The sequence below is a fragment of the Myotis nattereri genome (assembly GCF_964212035.1).
Source record: "Myotis nattereri genome assembly, chromosome: 9".
In the NCBI taxonomy this organism is placed as follows: Eukaryota; Metazoa; Chordata; class Mammalia; order Chiroptera; family Vespertilionidae; genus Myotis; species Myotis nattereri.
The window spans coordinates 81,871,679-81,896,163 of record NC_138084.1 but is presented as its reverse complement, the minus strand read 5'-3'; the positions used below and the strand labels follow the sequence as shown (position 1 = coordinate 81,896,163).

The 24,485-nt window shown below is 52.2% G+C and overlaps 1 protein-coding gene across 2 annotated transcripts; it reads right to left on the bottom strand.

Annotated features, from left to right (window-relative positions):
• Positions 1-10,625: 10,625 nt before the first annotated feature.
• On the bottom strand, positions 10,626-23,655 carry C2CD2L (C2CD2 like). Of its 2 annotated transcripts, none has more exons than XM_081098565.1 (14): positions 23,030-23,655; positions 20,964-21,059; positions 20,468-20,587; positions 20,192-20,302; positions 19,973-20,089; positions 19,317-19,428; positions 19,092-19,200; positions 18,349-18,413; positions 18,120-18,247; positions 17,865-18,033; positions 16,815-16,913; positions 16,548-16,684; positions 16,177-16,462; positions 10,626-13,782 (listed from the first exon to the last, which is right to left on the bottom strand). In XM_081098565.1, the coding sequence occupies exons 1-14, from the start codon at positions 23,381-23,383 to the stop codon at positions 13,571-13,573; spliced, it is 2,115 nt and encodes a 704-aa protein (XP_080954691.1). In that variant the 5' UTR covers positions 23,384-23,655; the 3' UTR covers positions 10,626-13,570. The 2 variants fall into 2 exon arrangements, with proteins under 2 accessions (XP_080954691.1, XP_080954692.1); XM_081098566.1 differs by having other exon boundaries at positions 16,548-16,681.
• Positions 23,656-24,485: the final 830 nt, after the last annotated feature.

Here is a 24,485-nt window from a genome sequence, read left to right as displayed (position 1 = left end):
AGAACAGGGACATAGAGTTTGCTAGTATCCATAACTTCCTGAAACTAGCCCACATTTAGGAATGAAACAACTTTTATTATGATGAAACCTTTATAAGATTTCCCCTCCTGATTAGAAACTGGTGCATCTATTATGGAAAACAACATGGAGACTCCTCAATAAATTAAAAATAGGGCTGAAACCGGTTTGGCTCAGTGGATAGAGCGTCGGCCTGCGGACTGAGGGGTCCCAGGTTTGATTCCGGTCAAGGGCATGTACCTGGGTTGCGGGAACATCCCCAGAGGGAGATGTGCAGGAGGCAGCTGATCGATGTTTCTCTCTCATCGATGTTTCTAACTCTCTATCTCTCTCCCTTCCTCTCTGTAAAAAATCAATAAAATATATTTTTAAAAAAATTAAAAATAGGATTACTTTGCCTGGTTGCGGTGGCTCAGTGGTTGAGCGTTGACCTATGAACCAGGAGGTCACTGTTTGATTCTGGATCGAGGCACATGTCCGGGTTGCAGGCTCGATTCCTGATTGATCAAAGATTCTCTCTTGCCGAAACCGGTTTGGCTCAGTGGATAGAGCGTCGGCCTGCGGACTGAGCGGTCCCAGGTTCGATTCCGGTCAAGGGCATGTACCTGGGCTGTGGGCACATCCCCAGTGGGAGATGTGCAGGAGACGGCTGATCGATGTTTCTCTCTCATCGATGTTTCTAACTCTCTATCTCTCTCCCTTCCTCTCTGTAAAAAAATCAATAAAATATATTTAAAAAAAAAAAAAAAGATTCTCTCTTATCATTGATGTTTCTATCTCTCTTTACCTATTCCTTCCTCTCTGAAATAAACAAAGATATATTGTTTATTTATTTATTTTTAATTTTTATTGATTTCTGACAGGAAGGGCGAGGGAGAGAGAGATAGAAACATCAATGATGAGAGATAATCATTGACCGGCTGCCTCCTGCACGCCCCTACTGGAGATGAAGCGTGAAACCCGGGTATGTGCTCCTGACTGGAATCAAACTCAGGACCTTCAGTTCACAGGCTGATGCTCTATCCACTGAGTCAAACCACCTAGTGCTAAATATATATTTTTTTAAAAAATAGGACTACCTTGGAGAAACCAAGATGGCGACATACATAAACACCAGAAATTGCTGCCTCGCACAACCACTTCAAAAATACAACTAAAAGACAACACGGACATCATCCAGAACCACAGGAAGGCTGGCTGAGTGGAAATTCTACAACTAGAAGGAAAGAGAAAAGCACACTGAGACTCAGAGGAGGTGCGGAAGTAAAGTGCAGAGGTACGGAGGCACATGTGGAAAGGGCTGGCAACTGAGGACACAGCGCACGTGGAGAGGGCTGGCAGCTGGGCGCACTCGGAAAGGGCTGGCAGCTGAGGACATGGCGCACATGGAGAGCGCTGGCAGCTGAGGACGCGGCACACGTGGAGAGCGCTGGCAGCTGAGGACACAGTTGTCTTTTTCAATTGGGAGGGAGTCTCAAGCTCCCGACTGCTCTGAACTCCAGTTCTGGGTGAGTCTCTGGGGGCCCAGATTCATATGAGGAGAAACTGGCCTATCTGGCATTGGTTGGAACTCGAGGGCAGCTTTCTCTCAGAGGTGCTTGCAGCGATTACCGGGACACTGAGACGGGGGGCCTCTTAGGGTAGGACTGGGGAGCAGCCATAGCTGCTTGCACCGCCCTGTTGATCCCCTGAGACCCCGCCCCACCCAAGCTGTACACAGAGGCTTTTGCATATGAAAGGCCTGGTCCTTTACAACCTGAAAATTACCTAACTAACTGCAGCTGAATCAGAGAGACCTAGAACTTCCAAAAGAAGGTCCAAGGCTCCACAGCAGCTTGCATTGCTTCACATCTGGGCCTCATCTGGGCACCTCCAAACCCCAAACAAAGAAGAGGAATCTCTCCATAGTTCCTGTTGGGTAGCCTCAGGCAGAGGCTAAATTAGCACCTCCATAGAGACCCAAGAGCCAGTGTACCCAGTGGTCAGAGTGGGACCATCCAGATTACAACTCCTCAGATCCATAAGGGACACACTCAGGGGGCAGACTCAGTGAGCACCAAAGCCCCACTGAAGCAAGTCTTGCCCCAGAAGAGTGTCTCCAGCTCAGAAGTTCTCCCACTGCAGACACAGCTGATTCTCACAGCCAATTGGCCTGGAGGCCAATTCCTCCCAGTGATACCTACAACTATCAAGTCTTAACTACAACAAGACTGTGCACAAAGCCCACAAAGGGGTGCACCAAGAGTGTCCACCTCAGGTAATTGGGGAGGCTGAGCCACTGGGCCCTATAGGTCATTTAACACAGAAAGCCACTCTATCAACACAAGGAAGCATAAAAAATGTGAAGACAAAGAAACATGTCACAAATGACAGAAATGGAGGAAACAAACTACTGGATATAGAGTTCAAAACCACACTTTTAAGGTTTTTCAAGAATTTTCTAGAAACCGCCGATAAATTTAGTGAGACTCTCAAGAAATCTAGTGAGACCCTTGAGGTTATGAAAAAGGACCAACTAGAAATTAAGCATACACTGACTGAAATAAAGGATATTATGAAGAGTTCCAACAGCAGACTAGAGGATCGCAAGAATCAAGTCAAAGATTTGAAAAACGAAGAAGCAAAAATCACCCAACCGGAAAAACAAAAAGAAAAAAGAATCCAAAAATATGAAGATAGTGTAAGGAGCCTCTGGGACAACTTCAAGCGTACCAACATCCGAATTATGGGGGTGCCAGAAGAAGAGAGAGAGCAAGATATTGAAAACCTATTTGAAGAAATAATGACAGAAAAATTCCCCTACCTGGTGAAAGAAATAGACTTACAAGTCCAGGAAGCGCAGAGAACCCCAAACAAAAGGAATCCAAAGAGGACCACACCAAGACACATCAAAATTAAAATGCCAAGAGCAAAAGACAAAGAGAGAATCTTAAAAGCAGCAAGAGAAAAACAATCAGTTACCTACAAGGGAGTACCCATACGACTGTCAGCTGATTTCTCAACAGAAACTATGCAGGCTAGAAGTCAGTGGCAAGAAATATTCAAAGTGATGAATACTGAGAACATACAACCTAGATTACTTTACCCAGCAAAGCTATCATTCAGAATTGAAGGTCAGGTAAAGAGCTTCACAGATAAGAAAAAGCTAAAGGAGTTAATCACCACCAAACCAGTATTATATGAAATGCTGAAAGGTATCCTTTAAGAAGAGGAAGAAGAAGAAAAAGGTAAAGATACAAATTATGAACAACAAATACACGTCTATCAACAAGTGAATCTAAAAATCAAGTGAATAAATAATCTGATGAACAGAATAAACCAGTGAATATAATAGAATCAGGGGCATAGAAAGGGAGAGGACTGATTATTCTCGGGGGGGAAAGGGGTGTGGGGGGTGTGGTAAGAGACTGGACAAAAATTGTACACCTATGGATGAGAACAGTGGGTGGCGGGGGTAAGAGCAGAGGGTGGGGTGGGAACCGGGTGGAGGGGAGCTATGAGGGGAAAAAAGAGGAACAACTGTAATAATCTGAACAATAAAGATTTAATTAAAAAAAATAGGACTACCTTATAACTCAGAAATTCCACTTCTGGGTAATTATCTGAAGAAATCCAAAACATTAATTCAAAAAGATATATGCATCCTGTATTAACTGCAGCATTATTTACAATAGCCAAGATATGGAAGCAACTAAGTGCCATCAATAGATGAGTGGATAAAGATGATGTGGTACAGGTACACAATGGAATGTTACTTGGCCATAAAAAGAATGAACTCTTACCATTTGCAACAATTTGCATGGACCTAGAGCAGTGGTTCACAACCTTCCTAATACCGCAACCCTTTAATACAGTTTCTCACGTTGTGGTGACCCCCAATTTCATTGTTACAAATTGAACATAATTAAAGCATAGTGATTAATCACAAAAACAATATGTAATTATATATGTGTTTTCCGATGGTCTTAGGCGACCCTTGTGAAAGGGTCATTTCACCCCCAAAGGGGTCGCAACCCACAGGTTGAGAACTGCTAACCTAGAGGTTATTGTACTGAGTGAAATAAGCCAGACAGAGAAAGATAATTGCCATATTATTTCACTTATATGTGGAATCAAGAACAAAATAAACAAAACAGAAAGACAAACTGGTGGTTGTCAGAGGGGAGGGGTTTGGAGGACTGGATGAAAAAGGTGAAGGAATTAAGAAGTACAAATGGGTAGCTTAGAGAATGCTATATAATAAAAGCCTAATAGGCAAATTGTCCCCTCGGGTGGTCATTTACCAGGAGTTCGACTCACCAGGAGTTCAGTCGCTTGCTATGACTTGTGTAGAACATGGTGGGCATCAGCGACGCACTGCTGGCAGCAGGTGGCAGTGGAGGCGCTGCCAGCCCTGATGGGCCCCGATGACAGCAGGACCATGGCGGGATGATGGAGCAGGTGAGTGGGCGCCAATCACCCCACAGACAGAGACGGCAAGGGGTGAGGTGAGCAGGTGGTGCCAGGTCAAGAGGGGTGCTAGGCAGGGCTGCAGGGCCGCAAGGCTGGGGCCCAATCTCTGCAATCTCTGCAGGCCACACTGAGGGACCCCACCCATGCATGAATTTTGTGCACCGGGCCTCTAGTATAATAACCTATATATATAAAAGGCTAATCGGCAAAGTGTCCCCTCAGGAGTTTAACTGGGAGAATAGGAGTTCGATCCCTCACTATGACATATGCTGACCATCAGGGGGCGGCATGGAACATGGCAGGCAACCAGCGACAGTGGCGGCAGGGTACTGAGAGAGTGAGGGAAGGAGGAAGTGGGGAGGCGGGGAGATGGGGAGGCAGGGAACTTGATCAGCCCTGATTGCTGGCCAGGCCTAGGGACCCTCCCTGTGCATGAATTTCATGCACTGGGTCTCTAGTATTGTAATAACGATGTATAGTTCCAGGTGAGTACTAGAATTCTTGGGGGATCACTTCATAAATTATATAAATGTCTAAACACTATTCTACATATCTGAACTGTAATTGAAAAATTTTAAAAAGACTTCCCCCTCCCAATCTATCTCTTTTGAGACACTAGTTAACCCTTCGTCCTCACTGACTATATGCCAGGAGAGTGCTAAGCACTTTATTTTATTTTTTTAAATTTTTTTTTCTTTTTTAAATATATTTTATTGATTTTTTACAGAGAGGAAGGGAGAGAGATAGAGAGTTAGAAACATCGATGAGAGAGAAACATTGATCAGCTGCTGCCTGCACATCTCCTACTGGGGATATGCCCGCAACCCAGGTACATGCCCTTGACCGGAATCAAACCTAGGACCTTTCAGTCCGCAGGCTGACGCTCTATCAACTGAGCCAAACCAGTTTTGGCCTAAGCACTTTAATCACTTCTCATCTACAACCAAATGATAGCTATTATGACATCCCCATTTCACACATGAGAAAATGGAAGCACCCTGAGTTACATAACTTTCCAAGGTCACAATGGCAATTAACGGAACCAGGAGTCAGATCCAGGCAACCTAGATCCAGAGTCCACCCTCCGCACTCTGTAATACCCTGGAAGGAACAGCTTTTTCAAGAAAGGGAAATGAAAGAAAGAGAGAGAGAGAGAGAGAGAGAGAGAGAGAGAGAGAGAGAGAGAGAAATTTTTTTAAAAAATAAAAATTTAAAAAAGGGAAATGAAGATGCCTGTGTTATGCCCAGATTTCAGGATCCCCAAAAGACCACCAGGGAGCCAGCCGAGTCCGATGCAAAAGCAAAAAGAGTCTTTATTCGAGCTAGCTCGAGCTCTCTGTCCACCACACTCACCAACGCAGCGGCAGGGGGCAGAGAGAGAGAGCCCTGTGGGAAGAGGGGCTTTATAGGGGGGTTGGAGTAAGGGGAGGAGAGAGGACTGTGGGCTCTGTCAATTGGCCAGGTGCAAGTCGGGGTCTTGTTACACAGGATGTGGTTGTGTCTATGGTGAGCACTTCCCTTGATCGTCATTGGTTAGTTTAAAGAAATCCTAGGTGTGGCCAGCAGAGGCTTGGGCTTCCGGGAAGAAGCTCCTTGCTGAGCACATGGCTAATGGCTGCTGCCCAAAAATGGAGGATCTGGGGCAGGATGGAGGGCGTATCCCTCGCCCTTTCATTCCCCCCTTCTCTTGAGACTTACAGGCCCAATCATGCGTCAGTTTGCATTTCTACTTCTAGAGGCCTGTACTGGGTACACAGAACTATTGCTTGAGGGTGATCTGCAGTGGGTGTGTCTGGTTAGAGGTCACCTTCAACTCAGGCTCCCTGCTGTCCTGGGCACAGAAGGAGCTGGGCTTGCGACCTGGCAGAGACAAACTATAACAAATGGTCCGGTGGAAGGGAAAGAAACCATTTCAGCTTCAACAACTTAAACACAACAAGAATGGTAACTGACCACCTTCCAGGACAGCTAATACATAGCTATAACAATGTCCCCCAGTGTGGGAGACTGGACACTTGCCAGTTGCTCCCAAAGACTACCAAGGATTGTAGACCATCACCGGTCTACAGCAACTGCTGGCAACTACAGCTACATTTAAACCTGTAAGAGAATCAAAGGTTAATACAACATATTAATACAGTGAAACATAATATTGGCACCATGGCTGCTTCAGGCAGCCAAATCCTCCACTACTAAACAGGAGATATGGCAGGGCTATACAAACATCTTAGGGAGGTGACTAAAGTCCACTCCTGACCCTCCTATATAAGGCAAAATTGTCCTCGTCTCTCTGGAGCCATGTCCATGAAGATGCAGGTCACTGTCAGGGCTGTGCACTGTGGCCAGTTCTTTTTTCTAGCGACAAACACAGTCTGTCCAATTTCCTTAAAATGTATTCTGGCATGGGAGAAAGTTGTTTTGCTGCACACAGGTAGCTCAACCCCTATATAACTGGGCTTGGATCTCTGCCCAGCAAACTGCAGTCTACAAGCTCAACATTCAGCCTTCGGTTCTCCTAACCCAACAAGGTTTCAGCCAGTCTCTGAGTCAGACTCCTCCTCTTCTTGGAGAACTTCAAAGTCCCGATGGCTTCCAGGTCCAGGAAGAGTGCCCCTTTGTTAACCCTGCCCATCAGCCACAGCGCTCCGCTCTCCTGCCTTTCCACCAGTTCCCTTTGTGGCAGAGCAGCAACCAGGCCTCCTCCAAAGGAGTGCACCAGAGGGGACATCAGCCCCCCTTGCGAGCCAGCTGCTTCGCCTAGGGTCTCCCGGGGGCCCGGCCAGAGCGTCCCCCAGCAAATCCCGTAAGCCGCTGCCCTCTCGCAGTGGCATGGACTCAAGCAGGTGGTTCAGGAGCTGGGCAGTGTTGTGACTTCAGCTTTGTTCCTCCTCCGCTTTTCTAGTGGTCTGCAGCTGGTAACATAACTGCTAACACCCCCGCCCCCCCTTGTCTCAGCCCAGGCTGGTTGCTTGTCTCTCTTTAATCAATGGGAGTTTCAAAGAAAACTACAGACTGCTCCTATAGAGTGCTCCCTCCCGGAGGCTGGGGTCTGACCTGTGGGGAAATATGACTCCTAGTTGGCCTGGAAAGACAACGGGTGCATAGGGAGGTCTCCTGCAGACAGAAAGCCTGTAGATCACCCAAAATCCAGCTATAGACGCTCTCAGAATCAGGAGGAGGGAGGAAGAAAGAGACCAGGCCATGTCCTCCATGAAGATTCCAACAAACAATTGAAAACAGCAAGTCAAACAAAACACAGTCACAGGCAGGGTTAGGAATGATAGGGGGTGGCCTGTCAAACATGATTTCATAGGGAGTAAAGCCCAGGGTGTAAGTGGAGGTCATTACCTGGTAAAGGGCATACAGTAGGAGAGCCACCCAGTCCCTGCCAGTTTCCATGGTTAATTTGGTAAGGGTCTCTTTTAGAGTTCTGTTCATCCTTTCTACCTGCCCTGAACTCTGGGGCCTATAAGAATTTCCAATTTTCCCCAATAGCCCTGGCTACTACCTGCGTTACCTGTGAAATAAAGGCTGGTCCGTTGTCAGATCCTATCGTAACAGGAAAACCATACCTGGGTAAGATGTCCTCCAGCAGCTTACCACGAAATGAAAATTTTGGTTAATACCTTTTGAATAATTACCTATTTCAAGTTAGCCAAATTTAACTAATTTGAAAACTTGACAACTATTTTACTATCAAATTTAATATTCTAACAATAATTTTAATTTACATCCTTGTGAAGGCTCTGAGCATTCCTGTTGTTAGGCTAGATTTAGACATAGGGTCTGCTAGCCAAGCCTCCATTTATCTGGATTCTGATTTCAGCTGGACCAAATATCTTTCTGTTATTTGGTTCCTGATCTGGGCTGAGCATGGGAAGCAAGAAGCAGACATGGAGACAGGAGACCTTCCTCAGAAGGGGCGAGTGTTCAAGCCCCTGCACAATTTGGGGGGTGAGGATCTGTGCCCCACCTTTGTTGAACCCCAAGTTCTCTCCTACTGGCCCCCCAACTGTGCCTGTCTTAGGTCACCCCTCCCTGAGGGGGGGGGTCTTACCCGTCATTGACTACCAGCCATCCTCTGGGCCAAGTAGGGTGATGTGAGGTTCAATTATGTCTCCTTGTTAACCTATGTCCCTCTGGCCTCCATGCCCAGCAACTGCCTTTGGATCCCCTCACCTGCTGGCGGGGCCCCGGCCTTGATCATGGGGAACCCAGGTTTCTTCTCCAGAGAGGGCCTAGCTTACGCCATTGGGCAAGAAACAGATCCATGGTACCAGCTTTTCATGATCTCAGCTTGAACGGAGAGCTCAGATAACAGCTGTAGACAATTGGAATCCTCTTGGCAAAAAAAGGTCAAGAGAGGTCAATACAGAATGCTTAAGTGCCTTCCCAGGGGGCCTTCCACACAGTGGAAGGGAATAAATCCTTTCATGTCCTTAAGTTGCTGCCAAACATTCAAAGAATTAATTTATAGTTTGTTTGGGATAAAGCATCAAAAAAATATTAATGAAACTTTTTTTTTATTTATTGCTTAAAGTATTACAAAGGGTATTACATATGTGTCCATTTTATCCCCCCACCCTAAAAAAAATTAATGAAACTTGTAGAATAATACCATGTAAGAATATCATGACAACTTAATTTTATCATACTTCACTTTAGAAATTGGATTACTGTTATCAGTCCCTTTTAAAGACTTTGACATAAGCTACTTAACTTTTGTTTAGGGAGGGAACATATAACCTTTAATTGTCCTTAGTTTAAGGAAAGCAGGGTTTTCTAGATTTAAGAGATTAGCTTAAAAATAGTATTAAATAAATCCAAGAGGCAAGCACACTTCCTGCCCCATCCGCATTTCTGCATTAAAACTCTTCTTTAAAGCTCCACTCCTGAAATCCCATCCTGCTGCAGTGAGCAGACATTCCTTTTGTGATTGGCTAAGTCAGAGGGAGGGGCCTTTGCTGTTTCAAGATGGCGTCCCTCAGGGGCGTGGCAAGCCATGCGGCTAACATGGCGGCTGCCATGTCACGCAACTCAACATTGTGGCTGTCTAAACTGTTCTCTGACAGAAAAGATGATTTCCTTAGTCTCACAATAAAGAAGGGAAGAGCAAACCAAAATCCCTAAAAGATAGATGGCCAACGTTATATTGCAGACAAACAGAAATCCCATTAGCTGTTTATACCTTTTATAATTATCTTAAAGAATATTTAAATTTAAACTGGTTTTTGTATTAAAAATTTCAGTTGAGCCGAAACCGGTTTGGCTCAGTGGATAGAGCGTCGGCCTGCGGACTGAAAGGTCCCAGGTTCAATTCCGGTCAAGGGCATGTACCTGGGTTGCGGGCATATCCCCAGTAGGAGATGTGCAGGAGGCAGCTGATCGATGTTTCTAACTCTCTATCTCTCGCCCTTCCTCTCTGTAAAAAATCAATAAAATATATATTTTTTTAAAAATTTCAGTTGAGATCACAAAATTAATCCTCTTTTTATCAGACCAATGAGTAACATATTTTTAACTTCTAATTATTTTAGAGAAAACAAAAAATTATTTTCTCAAAATAAACTTCTACACTTTACACATTTAGCTACCACAACTACACAATTTCTCCCAATTCAATCTGAACCTTAAACTTTTAGCTGGCAAGTCAAATATTTAGCATTTCTCAATTAGTAACATTTTTAAGAATAAACTTCAAAAATGCAAGACATAATCAACCAACAGATTTAATTCTGTCCTCTAGAATTTTCATGAGGCAAATTCAGATTAATATTTTAGCATTTTGTTATTTCAGAATATCTAATTTATCAAACTCCCAAAGCCTTGGGCTGCCATTGACTGGAAACAGGTAACCATTAAAATGTAAATTATTTACATTCTTTCTCCCAAGGATGGGAAACTGGGAAGCAAGCCTGTCTTTAGAAGTTGCCACTGGCGGGAAATTTTTGCCTACCTGCTTGTTCTGTTGGGGGAAGGGAGGCTAGCCCTTCCTCCCATTAGAAATTGCCTTGGGAAGCCAGCCTTAATTAAAGGGCATAGCCGTCTTTTACCTGGGCTACTTAGATTTTTATAATTAATATAGTTCAATAATTTTTGAGATTCAAATTCAAATTATTATTTTAAGGTATATTTTTTAGCAAATTTTTGTAACAGAGACAATTTTACTGAATTTCCTTTTAGGCCTTGAAGTTAACTTTTTAACACCCTTCATTAGCATTTAAAAACTGTCCTTTATTATGGAAATGCCAATCCTGCTGCTAGAATCTAGCCAGTATCTTTTTTCCTTTGGGTAAAATTTTGCCATTTTTCTTAGGAAATATTCAGTCTTGGGGTTTTATTTTGTACATTTGTAAAGAGATTCCAGCTCAAAACTCTATCTAATATCCGTGGCCGATTGGTTTACAAAGCTTATGATCGCAGCTGCCTTGTTTTCAGGAGCTTCTGGACTCATGGGGGTGTAGGTGTGGTAAGCCTCCATGATCCGTTCTAAAAAGGCAGCTGGAGACTCATTCCTTTCCTGCTGAACATTCCCCACCTTGGCCAAATTAGTTGGCTTTCTAGCAGCCATGCAGAGACTCCCCGTTAGAGTCTGGCGGTAGACCCGAAGCCTCTCCTTACCTTCTGCCATGTTGAAATCCCATTCAGGCCAAGTTAAGGGAAAAGAGACATCTATCTGGGCCTGGTTGGTGATTGGGTTCCCGTCCACGCCTGGAACCACTTTCCAGGCCTCATTGAGGATTCTTTCCCTCTCCTCGGTTGTGAACAGGATCTGGCAGTTGTCCCATGTAGGCTGGTGGGTGAAAAGTACAGAATCTAACAGATCAATAAGCCCTGCTGGAATGGGCTTCGGCCCAGGAGGGCATGGAGGTAGGAAGGGCCTAAGCCAAGATGGTGGGTCTTCCATGAGGTCCTGCCAAGTAACAATGTAAGAGAGTTGATCAGGATGTCCCTCCATGGGTTGGGAGACAACGTCCCTAACCCGGCGGATGGTGGGGGGGTCGAAAGTCCCCTCCGGCGGCCACCTGACATTAAAAGTCGGCCACTCCCTGGAACAAAAAGTCTGCCACCAGCCTTTCCGGACCTCCGCACTGAGGTTGCTGGCTCTTCCCTTTACCTCTTTAGAATGATCGACCATAATGCTTAAAGGAGTAGTTTGAGTCTGTCCCATAATGTCCGTACAGTAAGTCCATAGAGTAAAACATAAAAAAAAACACCCACAAACAGACAACTAAAGGGCCCAAAAGTACAGCCTTCCAACTCCATGGAAGCAAACCTGAAAGCTAGACGATGGCCATACGCCAACCGGCGGGAGGGACCCACCTCGTCTCAGATCCTCGAGGGGGAATACACGTCCCTCCTGAAGAGCAGAACGTCTTCTGACTCTCCCCGCCCGTGGTCCTTCAGCAGTGCGTCCACCTAGACCGCTTCGGGCACTACAGAATTTCAGAAGTGAGCTCACATAGGACAGAACATATAACACACAGAACAGAATACACAACACACAGACACCTACCGCGGCCAGTCAGACTCTCTGGATCAGGGGTCCCTCAAGGGTCTTGGGATCCCGGACGAGCCCCCAGATGTTATGCCCAGATTTCAGGATCCCCAAAAGACCACCAGGGAGCCAGCCGAGTCCGATGCAAAAGCAAAAAGAGTCTTTATTCGAGCTAGCTCGAGCTCTCCGTCCACCACACTCACCAATGCAGCGGCAGGGGTAGAGAGAGAGAGCCCTGTGGGAAGAGGGGCTTTATAGGGGGGTTGGAGTAAGGGGAGGAGAGAGGACTGTGGGCCCTGTCAATTGGCCAAGTGCAAGTCGGGATCTTGTTACACAGGATGTGGTTATGTCTATGGCGAGCACTTCCCTTGTCATTGGTTAGTTTAAAGAAATCCTAGGTGTGGCCAGCAGAGGCTTGGGCTTCAGGGAAGAAGCTCCTTGTTGAGAACATGGCTAATGGCTGCGGCCCAAAAATGGAGGATCTGGGGCAAGATGGAGGGCGTAGCCCTCACCCTTTCAGACTGTACTAGCAAACTGCCTTTTTTGCTATAACTTCACTCTTTAAAGACTCTTGTTCTTCATCTTCTTTCTACATGTCCCTTCCTCCCTGCAGGAAGGAACTTTTTTAAAATGTGTATTTTTATTGATTTCAGAGAGGAAGCTAGAAGGAGAGATAGAAACATCAATGATGAGAGAGAATCATGGATCAGCTGCCTCCTGTATGTCTCACATTGGGGATCGAGAAGCAACGGGGCATGTGTCCTGACTGGGATTGGAACCATGACCTCCTGGTTCACAGGTTGATGCTCAACCACTGAGCCACACTGGCTGGGTAGGAAGGAAGTTCTTAGAAAACCCAATATGTGTGCCCCCTCCCCCCTCCCTGGGCCGTGTGGGATCCTCCCACCCCATCAACCCCACAGCCTCCCTGCCCCTTCCCCTTTCAAAGTATAACCAATGGTCCAGTTTATAAATTCCAATTTGACTTTAATAAATTAAATTCCAAATCATCTCACAGCAATGGCCATCATCATCTCTCAACACACTGCGGAAGACCCCTGCTTCCGCTCGTGTCCATCGTCAGGCAGTCTTTCAATGCGGCCCCTAGAGCCATCAGTACAGGGAGGGGTCCCGCCAGGAGATCTCCCAGCGAGGCATCAAGTACAAAAAAAAAAAAAAAAAAAAGGTACTAAAGGGGGGGGCGGGGCAGGAGCGGAGGCGGAGGAGGGAGGACCTGCCCCACCCCGGCTTCCTGTGGGCTGCCATGTCCTCAGGGACACGGTGCGGTGCGGGCTGCGCAGGGCTGGGAGGGAGGGAGCCCCAGCCCACAGGGACCGCCCGCCTCCTGAGATGGGCAAGGCCACCTGGGCGCCAGCAGGAGCTCCCAGACATACAAATAGAAAAGCGAATAAATTAGGAGGGATGTCGGGGAGCTGAGCACCCGGGACCCTCTGCGGGCACCGCTCTGGGAGGCCACGCGTGCCAGGCAGCGCCCCTGCTTGCTCCCCGCACCCCTGCGTCCTCGCCGCCCGCAGGGCCCACGGCTCCCGCTCCCCCGCCGGTGCCCGTGCCGGGCCGCCCTCCGGGCTCAGCGAGGAGGCCTCACAGCTGCGGGCTGGGGCTGCCGGCGGCCTTGGGTTTGGACTTGAAGGAGAAGCGCTTCATGAGGCGGCGGGAGAAGCTGCCGGCCTTCCTGCGGGCGCTGGGCGCGGCCATGCTGTCCGAGAGGTCATCGTGCGACTGGCTCAGCCCAGCTTCCCTCTGGCGGGGCCGCCGGCGGAAGAGGAGCTTCGTGCCGCTGCGCAGGAAGCTCACTGCGGAGGGAGAGGGCGCTGAGCGGGGGGAGGGGGGGGGCGCTGAGCGGGGGGGAGGGGCGCTGAGCGGGGAGGAGGCGCTGAGCGGGAGGAGAGGGCGCTGAGCGGGAGGAGGGGGCGCTGAGCGGGGGGGAGGCGCTGAGCGGGAGGAGAGGGCGCTGAGCCGGGAGAGGGCGCTGAGCGGGGAGAGGGCGCTGAGCGGGGGGGAGGGGCGCTGAGCGGGGAGGGGGCGCTGAGCGGGAGGAGGGGGCGCTGAGCGGGGAGGGGGCGCTGAGCGGGGAGAGAGGGCGCTGAGCGGGAGGAGGGGGCGCTGAGCGGGAGGAGGGGGCGCTGAGCGGGAGGAGGGGGCGCTGAGCGGGGAGGGGGCGCTGAGCGGGAGGAGGGGGCGCTGAGCGGGGGGGAGGGGGCGCTGAGCGGGGGGGGGGCGCTGAGCGGGGGGGGGGGGCGAGGGGGCGCTGAGCGGCCGGGTGCGGAGGGAGGACCACCCGGCCAGAGCCCAGTGCGGGGCGCGCAGGAGGCAGCCAACCCACGATTCTCTCTCCTCATGGATGTTTCTCTCTCTCCCTCTTCCTTCCTCTCTGGCCAATAAAAATATATTAAAAAAAAAAAAAAAAAGACCAAGCATGGAGGGGTGGGCCGCGGAACAGACCAGGCCCTGGGCCGGGGAGCCGGGCTTCCTGGGGAGGAAGGTAGACACGTGCCCCGGTCCTGGCTGCGGAGCCTGCGCCCTGCTGAGCGCTGGCCGCGGAGCAGTCAGGGCCGCTGCTCTGTGCCCACAGACTGGCCACCCGACTCTTCACTGTGGGAAAACAAGGCTGAGCAGAGGGTGTCTCTAAAGAAATGTCCTCATCCCGGTGGTCGCTGGGTGGTTGTGTGTTGACCTATGAACCAGGAGGTCAGGGCACATAAGCTGGTTGCAGCTCGGTCCCCGGTCGGGGCGTGCAGGAGGCGGTCCATCAATGTTTCTGTCATCATTGATGTTTCTCTCTCTTTATCTCTCCCTCTCCCTTCCTCCCTGAAATCAAAAATATTTTTAAAAGAAGAAAAAAAGAAATGTCCTCAGAGGCAGACATGGAAGAACAAGATTGCCTGAAACGGGCTCATTGACAAATTACAGGATGTGAGCAGGAAGGAGTGCATCCAAGAGGTCCATTCAGACCAGGGTCATGAGGAGGCGCTCACTCGGCAGGCTTTGGGTTTGGGAACTCATTATCCCAAGAAGTGATGCCGGCTTCAGCCGTAAATGGTTAAGTGCCCTTGTGGTTGACAGACTCAGACCCGTTGACAGAGGGCTGAAGATGTTGGGGGAAGCCCTCATCTTTAGAAGTGAGGAGTACCCCAGCCGCCCACAAGGCGTGTCACTGCGCAGGGACAGTCCTAGGTCAGCCTAGGGTAGGATTCTTTTCTTTTTTTAAAATATATTTTATTGATTTTTTTACAGAGAGGAAGGGAGAGGGATAGTTAGAAACATCAATGAAAGAGATCGATCAGCTGCCTCCTGCACACCCGCCACTGGGTATGTGCCGGCAACCAAGGTACATGCCCTTGACCGGAATCGAACCTGGGACCCTTCAGTCCGCAGGCCGACGCTCTATACCAGTGATGGCGAACCTATGACATGCGTGTTAGAGGTGACACGCAAACTCATTTTTCTGGTTGATATTTCTTTGTTAAATGACATTTAAATATATAAAATAAATATCAAAAATATAAGTCTGTTTTACTATGGTTGCAAATATCAAAAAATTTCTCTATGTGACACGGCACCAGAGTTAAGTTAGGGTTTTTCAAAATGCTGACACACCGAGCTCAAAAGGTTCGCCATCACTGCTCTGTACACTGAGCCAAACCGGTTAGGGCCCGGGGTAGGATTCATATACTCACAGGGGAAAGAGTACATAATGAAAGGGAAGAAAGCCCTGGCCAGTTTCGCTCAGTGGATAGAGCGTCAGCCTGCGGATTGAAGGGTCCTGGGTTTGATTCCGGTCAAGGGCACATGCCTGGGTTACGGGCTCGATCCCCAGTGTGGGACGTGCAGGAGGCAGCTGATCAATGATTCTCTCATCATTGATGTTTCTCTCTCTCTCTCCTTCCTCTCTGAAATCAATAAAAATATATATGAAAATAAAAGAAAGGGAAGGAAGAAAAAAACACACAAGGGAAGGAAGAGACACACTTAGACACGGGAAAAAGGAAACTTGTGGTAAATATGCCACAGGACCCAGCGCATCCAGCTCCCTCTCTACTGTAGCTCGGCTGAGACCGGCTGGGCCTCTGGCAGCCCCTGTGGAAGGACACAGCCCATTGGCTTCGGCCTTCATGTCCCTAAGGCTCCAGGAGGACCCAGGTCATGACACTGAGTATCAGAGGAGGCGGTTGCCGACCTCTCCCCACCTTTGTGATCCTTGAGGCTGCGGGTCTCCAGGGCACCAGTTGATCCTGTTTCCGACTCGACATCATCTACCGACGGCCTCTCGGAAATGTCCGAACGTGTGGTCTCATCGGCCTCCTGGATGCTGGTGGGGCTGGAGAGGGCGTCCAGGGCTCCTGGAAAGGCGGCTGGGGGGTCCGAGGGCGGGGGAGAGGGGCCACTGCTGTCTCCGGCAGAGTCCTGCGCCGAGGCCTCCAGAGAGGCCGCGTAGCCCAGTGACAGCGCCAGCTCGTCCTGCGCAATGGGCACCTGGCGAGAGGGACAGGTTTGAATGGACTGCAATGATCCGTGAGGGCTTCCTCCCCACCTTGGCTGCTCTCCCCAGAGCTGTTACCTTGGAAACACCTGAGATAATGAGGGTGCTCCGCTTTGTGGGTGTCTTCTTGGCTGCCCGCCCACTGGGCTCTGTCAGCTGGCGAATGGCTGTCTCTGCCACAGGGTCCAGGCCGTTGGCAAGGTGGCTCTCCCCTGCTGGGCAGAGGGTGGACCCAACTCCGCTCCAGCTCCCCTTGGACCAGAACCCCCAGGCCCCACCCAAAATGGCTTTGACTTTGGGGCCCCCATACCAGCTGACACTCCCACGTTCCAGGTCCCCACTCACGGCTGCTGCTGTGGGAGGTGCTGCTCGGGCCACCGCTCTCACTCAGCACCGTCGTCTTCTCGGTCACCTCCACCTTGGACGGGGAGCGGGAGGGGGAGTCTGCTGGGTGGGGGAGGGTCAGTGAGCTGGGGGTGTTTGAGAATGGCCCCCGCCCATCCCATCTTTGTTGAGATGTAGGCTTTGGTGACTCAGAGGGCAGGGGTGACTCAGAGATGATGAATCACAAGAGTGATTATGAAGATACCATGGGGCCCTAGCCAGTTTGGCTCAGTGGATAGAGCATCAGGCTGTGAATTGAAGGTCCCAGGTTCAATTCCGGTCAAGGGCACATGCCCGGTTTGGGGGCTTGGTCCCCAGTGTGGGGTGTGCAGGAGGCAGCCGATCAATGGTTCTCTCTCATCATTGATGTTTCTCTCTCCCTCTCCCTCTCTGAAAACAATAAAATATATTTAACAAAAAAATATCTTATATTCCTTATAAAAAAAAAAACAGGAAGAAGAAGATGCCCTGGGGACAAAGAGGCACCACAGGAACTAATGGGAGTGTGCGGAGATGCCATGAAAATACTGAGGTGCGAGATGGCACATGGGGCCCCTGCACGGAGGGGAATCCCATGGGACCCTAGAGATGGGAGAAATGTCATGGAGGACCCTGGGAGTAGAAGAAACACCATGGAGGCCACTGGGCGTGTGGAAGGGTCCTGCAGGGCACTGGCTGCCTGAGGCTAGAGGGAGGGAAGATGAGGCAGTGGGGCTGGGGGAAGAGAGGGGAACGGACCCGGACCCGTGAAAAGACCGGAAACTTAGGAGGTAGAAGTGCAAGAGTCACCCGCAGTGGCGGGGTAGGTGGGCCCAGGGTTGACATGGGAGGGACCAGTCAGGGAGAGGGAGGGTGAGAGGGGAAGTCCGAGGGAGACAGAGATAATGAGGACGATGCGGTGGAGAACAGGGGTGGTTAGGGTTAGAGCTTTCCTTGCCCCTCCCTGTCCCTCCACCGATCTGCCGCTCAAGGCCCCTGGCCACTGCTGGGCTCTCAGCTCCTCCTTCTTACCTGACTTGCCATCTACAGTGCGAGGCCGGGACTGGACAGTGGTGACCGTGGTGACAATGGTGCCATCAGGCATGATGGTGCGGTCCAGCTCGACCTTCTTGGTAGGTGTGATGCTGGGGCGTGGCATGGAGGGGGTGGGGTTCCGGGGGGAACCCTCCTCATACTGAAGCTATCGAGGGGTGGGAGCACAAAGAGCCCGGGCCTCAGAGACCATCCTGTGCTACCTCCTCCCATCTTTCCCGGGTCGCTCCTCACCTCCACTGCCACGGTGGCTGCGGGTCCCAAGGCTGTCCCAGGCCCCGGGGTGAGTGGGCACACCTGTCTCCGGGACAGTGGTCTGGAAGGGGAGCCCACGGGCAGTGTGGCCTGGCCCAGGAGTTCAGCTGGGGAAGGGGCAGCACCATGAGCTGGGCCCATGGTCAGGCTCCACTCAGCACCTGCCTCCCCACGCCCCCCAGGGTGCGCCTTCTGGCCTCCTACTCACCGTCTCCACGGTGGCTGCTCCTCAGCACCCTGAGGACCAGCTCCCGGCTCTGGGGGCCCAGATCCCTGCGGCCAGGAGAAGCAGGGGCAGGGAGGGGGGAGGTTAGCAAAAGGAATCCATCCTCCAACTGATCACAGGACAGAGGCAGACAGTGATGTACATAAATGAGATGGTATGAGTGCTCCAATCAGAGTCACCCCTGCCCTCCAAGGACTTCCTCTCCCAGGAGAATAGGAGAGGGCCCGAGTGGAGACCATACGCCTCAGCGGGGCATTCAAGCCCCGCCGCCCCTGCCCCGCTCCGCCTTCCTGTCTCTGTCTCTATGTCAAACCACCATCTTCCCTTTGCTCACGCTCTTCCCTCTGCCGGGAACACGTGTTGAAATCCTCCTGGTACTGGAAGGTGTGGTTTAAATATCGCCTCCTCCACGGAGCCTGCTCTGATCCTGATTCCCCTCCCGGAATTACTCTCCCCAGGGGGGCGTTCCTGTGCACTTTTTGTTAACTTAACCTCGAAGAGACCACTAATTCCATTCTCTTTGCATCCATCTATCTCTGCCTTGACACGGAAACCACACCGAGGTGGGCACTGAATCGTGGTCACATCTGTACTCCAGGACCTAGTGGGGGCCTGGCCTAAAGGGGCACACATCAAGGTTTAGTGACAACAGAGCTGGTTTGTGCCAGGCTTTGCTGGAAGGGATGGCTGTCTGCCTGGGAACGGGGCGGGGCGGGAATCCTTACAGGGCCAGCTCCTCAGTCCACTCCACCTCGGGGCCCGCCCTCGCGGACTTGGTCCACTTCTGCTGCATGGGGTTGTCGAGCTCGGCCATGCAGCACAGGTCCCCACTGCCTGGGAGGAGACAGAAATGAGATGCTCAGATCAAAGATGGGAAGCCACTAAGGAAAAGAGAGGCCAACTGCCTGCAACCATAACCTCGGCAGCCCCTAGCCACGGCGAGCTCTCACCTTCCAGCTCACTCCCCAGGTGCGATGCTCGAAGCTGCCGGAGGAATAACCGGGTGGGTCTGGGGATGGCTGGCTGGGCCTGGGACAGTGTGGGTGGCTTCTCACTGGGTATCTAAATACAAAAGGTCAAAAGAGAATTCCAACATAGTACCCTGAAGACACTATGCCTGCAAACAATTTGATTTTTTAAAAAATATCTTCTTGCCGAAACCGGTTTGGCTCAGTGGATAGAGCGTCGGCCTGCGGACTGAAGGGTCCCAGGTTCGATTCTGGTCAAGGGCATATGCCTGGGTTATGGGCACATCCCCGGTGGGAGATGTGCAGGAGGCAGCTGATCGATGTTTCTCTCTCATCGATGTTTCTAACTCTCTATCTCTCTCCCTTCCTCTCTGTAAAAAACCAATAAAATATATATATAGAAAAATATTTTCTTATTGATTTTTGGAGAGAAGGGAAGGGAGAGGGAGAGGGAGAGAGAGAGAGAGAAACATCAATCAGCTCCCTCCCGCAAGCCCCCTACTGAGGATCGAGCCCAAAACCCGGCATGTGCCCTGACCAGGAATGGAACTGGTGACCTTTTGGTGCATGGGATGATTCTCAACCAACTGAGCCACACCGGTCAGGGTGCAAACTATTCGCTCTCAGTGTCTACTCACCAGCCCTCCAGGGGCAGAGCACACCCTGAGGTTGACCATCATGGCTGGCTGGGTGCTGACGATGGCATCCTCTATCAGCTCCTTAATCGTGGAGAGCTCCACTTGCTCCTCACCTCTCTGCAGGGAGAAGAGGAGCATAGAGACGGGCACTCAGCTCGGCCTCCCCTTCCCTGCTCTGCCTCTTCCTGCCTCCCCCGACCCCCAGCCCTGCTCCCTTACCTCTCTGGCCTGCAGCTTGGGACGCACTGTCAGGCTGAGATCTGGGCGATTCCTGAAGGCCCAGGACACAAGGAGCCCCTCGCCAGGGATTTCCTTTAGGTTAACTTCCAACTAGGGACAGGGACCAAGAGACTGAGATGACTTGCCTACTCCTCCAATTATTCCAACTCTCCAGGGCCCTCCCACCCCAACCCCCTCTTAGAAAGGAGCCCGACTGAAAAGGCGGAGGCAATTGAACCACCTGCTGCCCAACTCCATTTCCCACACCCCCTCCACCTGTGTTGGTGGCAGTGTCAGAGTGATGTGGTAGGTCTCCATGGAGACGGCAGCGGGGGACTGTTGGGTCACAGAAACTGGGAACATCACCTCCTCAGCAGAGAGCTGACAATGCAGCACCTGGGACAGGCAAAGCATGGAGGCAATGAGGGTTAGGCATGGAGGAAGGATGAGCCATCCGGCTTTGCCCTGCTCTGTGATGGATCAGCAGACCCTCCCCACTTCAGTTGTCCTTGAGACTTTACTGTTTGGAGGCCACAAGTCCATAAAAGAATCGTAGAAAAGCCAAAGACTCTTCTCCCCAGAAAAATGCAGATGTGAACACATGTACTGCATGTTGCATGTCACTTTAGTGGGATTCTCAGACCTCCTGAAGCCAATCCTTGGATCCCTTCGTCATTCATCAACCTCAGGTTAAGAGCCCTTGGACTAAAGGGAACTCTTGGAATCAGCCCCCTCTGAGACCCTAAAGAAGCCTTGCCCAGCCGACCCTTACCATGGTGTTCTCTGATTGGTCTACACAGGTCACATGACCAATGCTGGCTCTGGGTAAGAGTTGGGGCATCTCCTCAAAGGCGATCTGGATGGAGCTCTGAGGGAGTAATGTGGACATAGGTCAGGTCTTTGGAGCTGCCTCTGCAGGGCGAGCCTGCTGAGTTGCTGGCCGGGACCTGGCACTGCTGAGGCCGCAGCTGCAGGCTGGCTCCTGACCCCTCTTTGGCTCAGGGCTTTCAAATAGGATGTGTTGTCCTCCAAACCCACCTCTCCAGGGCCCTGCAGCTGCCAGGGAGAAGTGGGGAGCTAGCCCACCGCAGAGACCAGGTCACTTTGAGCAGAAGGCCCTAGATTTTTCCTGGAATACCAGGAGCCTCCCTCCTCTCCCCGCAACTTCCTCTTCATCCTCCATCCTCCACCCAAAGGAAAAGGGATGCACAGAAAAAAAATAATCACGTTGTGAATCATATAGGTTGTCACTTATATATGATAGTTGGGCAGACAGAGACATGACTGAGCTAAGGGTAAAAACAGTAAGGCCCACTTATTCAAGGCAAGAGCTGGAGAAATGAGGCCAAGCTTCTTCCAGATAAATAGGATGTGGATGCACAAGAGTATGATTCTAGCCATGCTCTTGGAGATGAAGACAGCTCAGCCTGGCCTTGGGGAACTTTACCAGAGGGACTGGGAAGAAAAGCAAGCTGAAAGGGCTGCAGCTTCCAGAGGTCTGGGTCCCTCCAGGCAGACAGCAGGGTGGTATTAGGGAGCAAAAAGCTGCTTAGCTTAGGGCTTGAAAGAGCTTCCTAATTCTTTCATTGCAGTGGAGGCAACTTGCTGCAGCCCTGTCTGAAGAGCAGGGAGGGAAGGAGAACTGGGCAGGGGCCCAGATGGACTGACAGCTCTTCCTTGGGCCTTGGGATGGGAGGAAACAAATCCACAGGGCTCATCTGCCTGCCGAACCCAGGGAAGCCAATTCCTGGCTCTGCAGTTGTCACATCTGGAGGCCAGGCCCCAGGAGATGGCGAGACGGATGCTTGGAACCCCAATCGCCCCACTCCCTGCTAGAGAGGCCAATGTCCAGCTGAGTCAGCTGCCCTGGGAGTCACTCCTGACCAAGGGACAAGGTGCGGGGAATGCCGGGGAGGTGTGAGTCCAAGCATGGACTGAAAGATGCCATTTGGATTTCTGCCAGCCACCTGGGCAGGAGATGGGCAACTTCTCCTGTGGTCACTTCTGTGTCTAGGCATCTGGGCAGTTAGTAAAGCCCTCCCAGGAGTGGGGGTGGAGACGCCTCTGAGTGAGGGGCCTGGTGGAGTGAGAGCAAGGAGCGATTCCTGGGCCAGGGTGGACAGGAGCCCCGGAGAGGGAGGCCTCGACCTCCCACCCCACCTCTCAGACTCAGGAGAGCTTCCTGCCCCACCTCCTGGGACTTGCGGAGGGAGGAAGTAGACTAGGCTAGCTGGTGGCCGGCATAGGCTCATTCATCCCCGGGGAGAGTGTGGACTGACTATCTGCTCTCCACCCAGACACCTTCCCCCCAACACATCAGCATGGAAACAGAAGAGTTAGACGGGAGCAGTGGGTTCCTGAGGCCGGAGGAGGGTAAATCAGGCTCCTCTGGAATACGCCTGATCGCATCAGGGACTTGGGACCCGAAATGTCAACTGGGTGTGGGGGCAGGAGAATCAGGCAAATTCCGGGGAAGGAGTATTACCTGTCTCCCTCCCAACCTCGCAGCGCCCCCCGCCCCCCGCCCCCCAAAGCCATCCGCACACCACTGGGCGGAAGCGCCCGCGGGCTCAGGGTTAGCGTTGCTATGAGAACAGCAGTTTGGACCGGGGTTGGAGCCAGGGTATCCCGACCACAGGAACACTGAACCGGGGACCCAGCCGGCTTTCTACCGCCTCCAGCCTCACCTGCACCCTTTTCTCTGACCCCAAAGAGGAAGAGAGGCCACGGGCGCCCCCGCTGATCCCTGCCCCCCCCCGGCCCTCCGGGCAGCGAGCGGTCCCTCCCTGGGAAGGAAAGGCTGAGCGAGGGGACCCCTGGGTGTCCCGTCAGACTCACCCCGGCGCGGCAGGCCTGCTCATTGAGCGCTCGCACCCACGCCCGCTGCCAGTTCTCCCGGAAAGACTTGAAGGCGAACAGGGACGCCAGGAGGCCCCGGACGCCGGGCTCCCCCGGGGCGCCGGCCGGAGCGGCCCGCAGCCTCAGCAGCGAGCGCCACACTCCCAGCTCCCGCAGGGGCCCCGCGGGCTCGGCCGCTGGAGCGGGTCCCGGGCTCCGGTCCCCGGGCGCCCCCCGCTGCCACCAGCCGCGCGCGGACTGCAGCAGCCAGCCGAGCACCGTGAGCAGCGAGGCCGCGAACAGGACCAGCAGGGCCGCCCAGCCCGCGTCCCGCAGGGCCCGGCCCGGCTCCATGCTCCGCGCGGGCTGCGCTCCCGGTCCCGCTCGGGCTCAGCCGCTGCCCCGGGGGAGCATGGCCCGGGCGGCCGGGGGCGGGCGGCTCCCCCGGGGCTGGGCGCGCGGGCTCGGGCGCTCTGCGGGGCGGGCGCCGGGAAGGTGGGTGCCCGGAGAGCGATCAGGGGGTCCCGGGGCCACCGCGCCGGGTCCCTCTCAGCGGTCGGTCGCTCCTCGGTCCTGCAGTCCCGCTCGGGTGAGTCGCCAGCCGCGCCGGGCTCCTCCGCCGCCCAGGCGAGAGCCCCCTGGACCCGCCGGGCCGTCTGCAGGAACGCGGGGCTCCGGCCGCACCGCTGGGCTCCCGGGGCTGCGTGCGGGGCTGACACTGACAACACCGCGCGCCCCGCCCCCACCGCCTTAAAGGGGCCGCACCCAGCGGGGCGGGGCTTGGGGCTTGGGGCGCTGCCGCTGGGGAGTCTGGCGGGAGGGCGAGGCGGCCGCGGAGGTGGTTCCGGGGTTGAAAATAGGCGGGATCTTAGACCGCCCGCCCCATCCTGGAACCGGGGTGCTCCTCCTTCCCGAGCTCCCCGCGGAGTAGCTGCGCTCACCTGGGAAGCTGCTCCGCTCTCCCCTCTGCTGCTTCCATTTCGGACGCCTGTGGGGTTAAGGAGGTGACTCCCATGGACAGCGTTTCCCCTCTCCCAGCTCCCCCAGGCTCTGCAGCTCCTTTTTTTCTTTTCTTCTTTTTTTTTTTTTTTTAAATATATTTTATTGATTTTTTACAGAGAGGAAGGGAGAGAGATAGAGAGTTAGAAACATCGATGAGAGAGAAACATCGATCAGCTGCCTCCTGCACATCTCCTACTGGGGATATGCCCGCAACCCAGGTACATGCCCTTGACCGGAATCGAACCTGGGACCTTTCAGTCCGCAGGCCGACGCTCTATCCACTGAGCCAAACCGGTTTCGGCTTTTTCTTTTCTTCTTAAAAAATATTTTTATTGATTTTAGAGAGGAAGGGAGAGGGAGAGATAGAAACATCAACGGTGAGAGAGAATCATCCGTCGGCTGCTGCCTGCACGCCCCACACTGGGGATCCAGCTTGTGCCCTGACAGGGAATGG

What these genes read in the sequence shown, in the direction of transcription:
- C2CD2L (XM_081098565.1), bottom strand. Translation starts at nt 23,383, where the DNA reads ATGGAGCCGGGCCGGGCCCTGCGGGACGCGGGCTGGGCGGCCCTGCTG. An exon ending in ACCAATCAGAGAACACCATG is followed by an intron (nt 20,588 to 20,963) that starts GTAAGGGTCGGC and finishes TGCCTGTCCCAG; the next exon opens with GTGCTGCATTGTCAGCTCTC. An exon ending in CACTGTAGATGGCAAGTCAG is followed by an intron (nt 16,914 to 17,864) that starts GTAAGAAGGAGG and finishes CCCACCCAGCAG; the next exon opens with ACTCCCCCTCCCGCTCCCCG.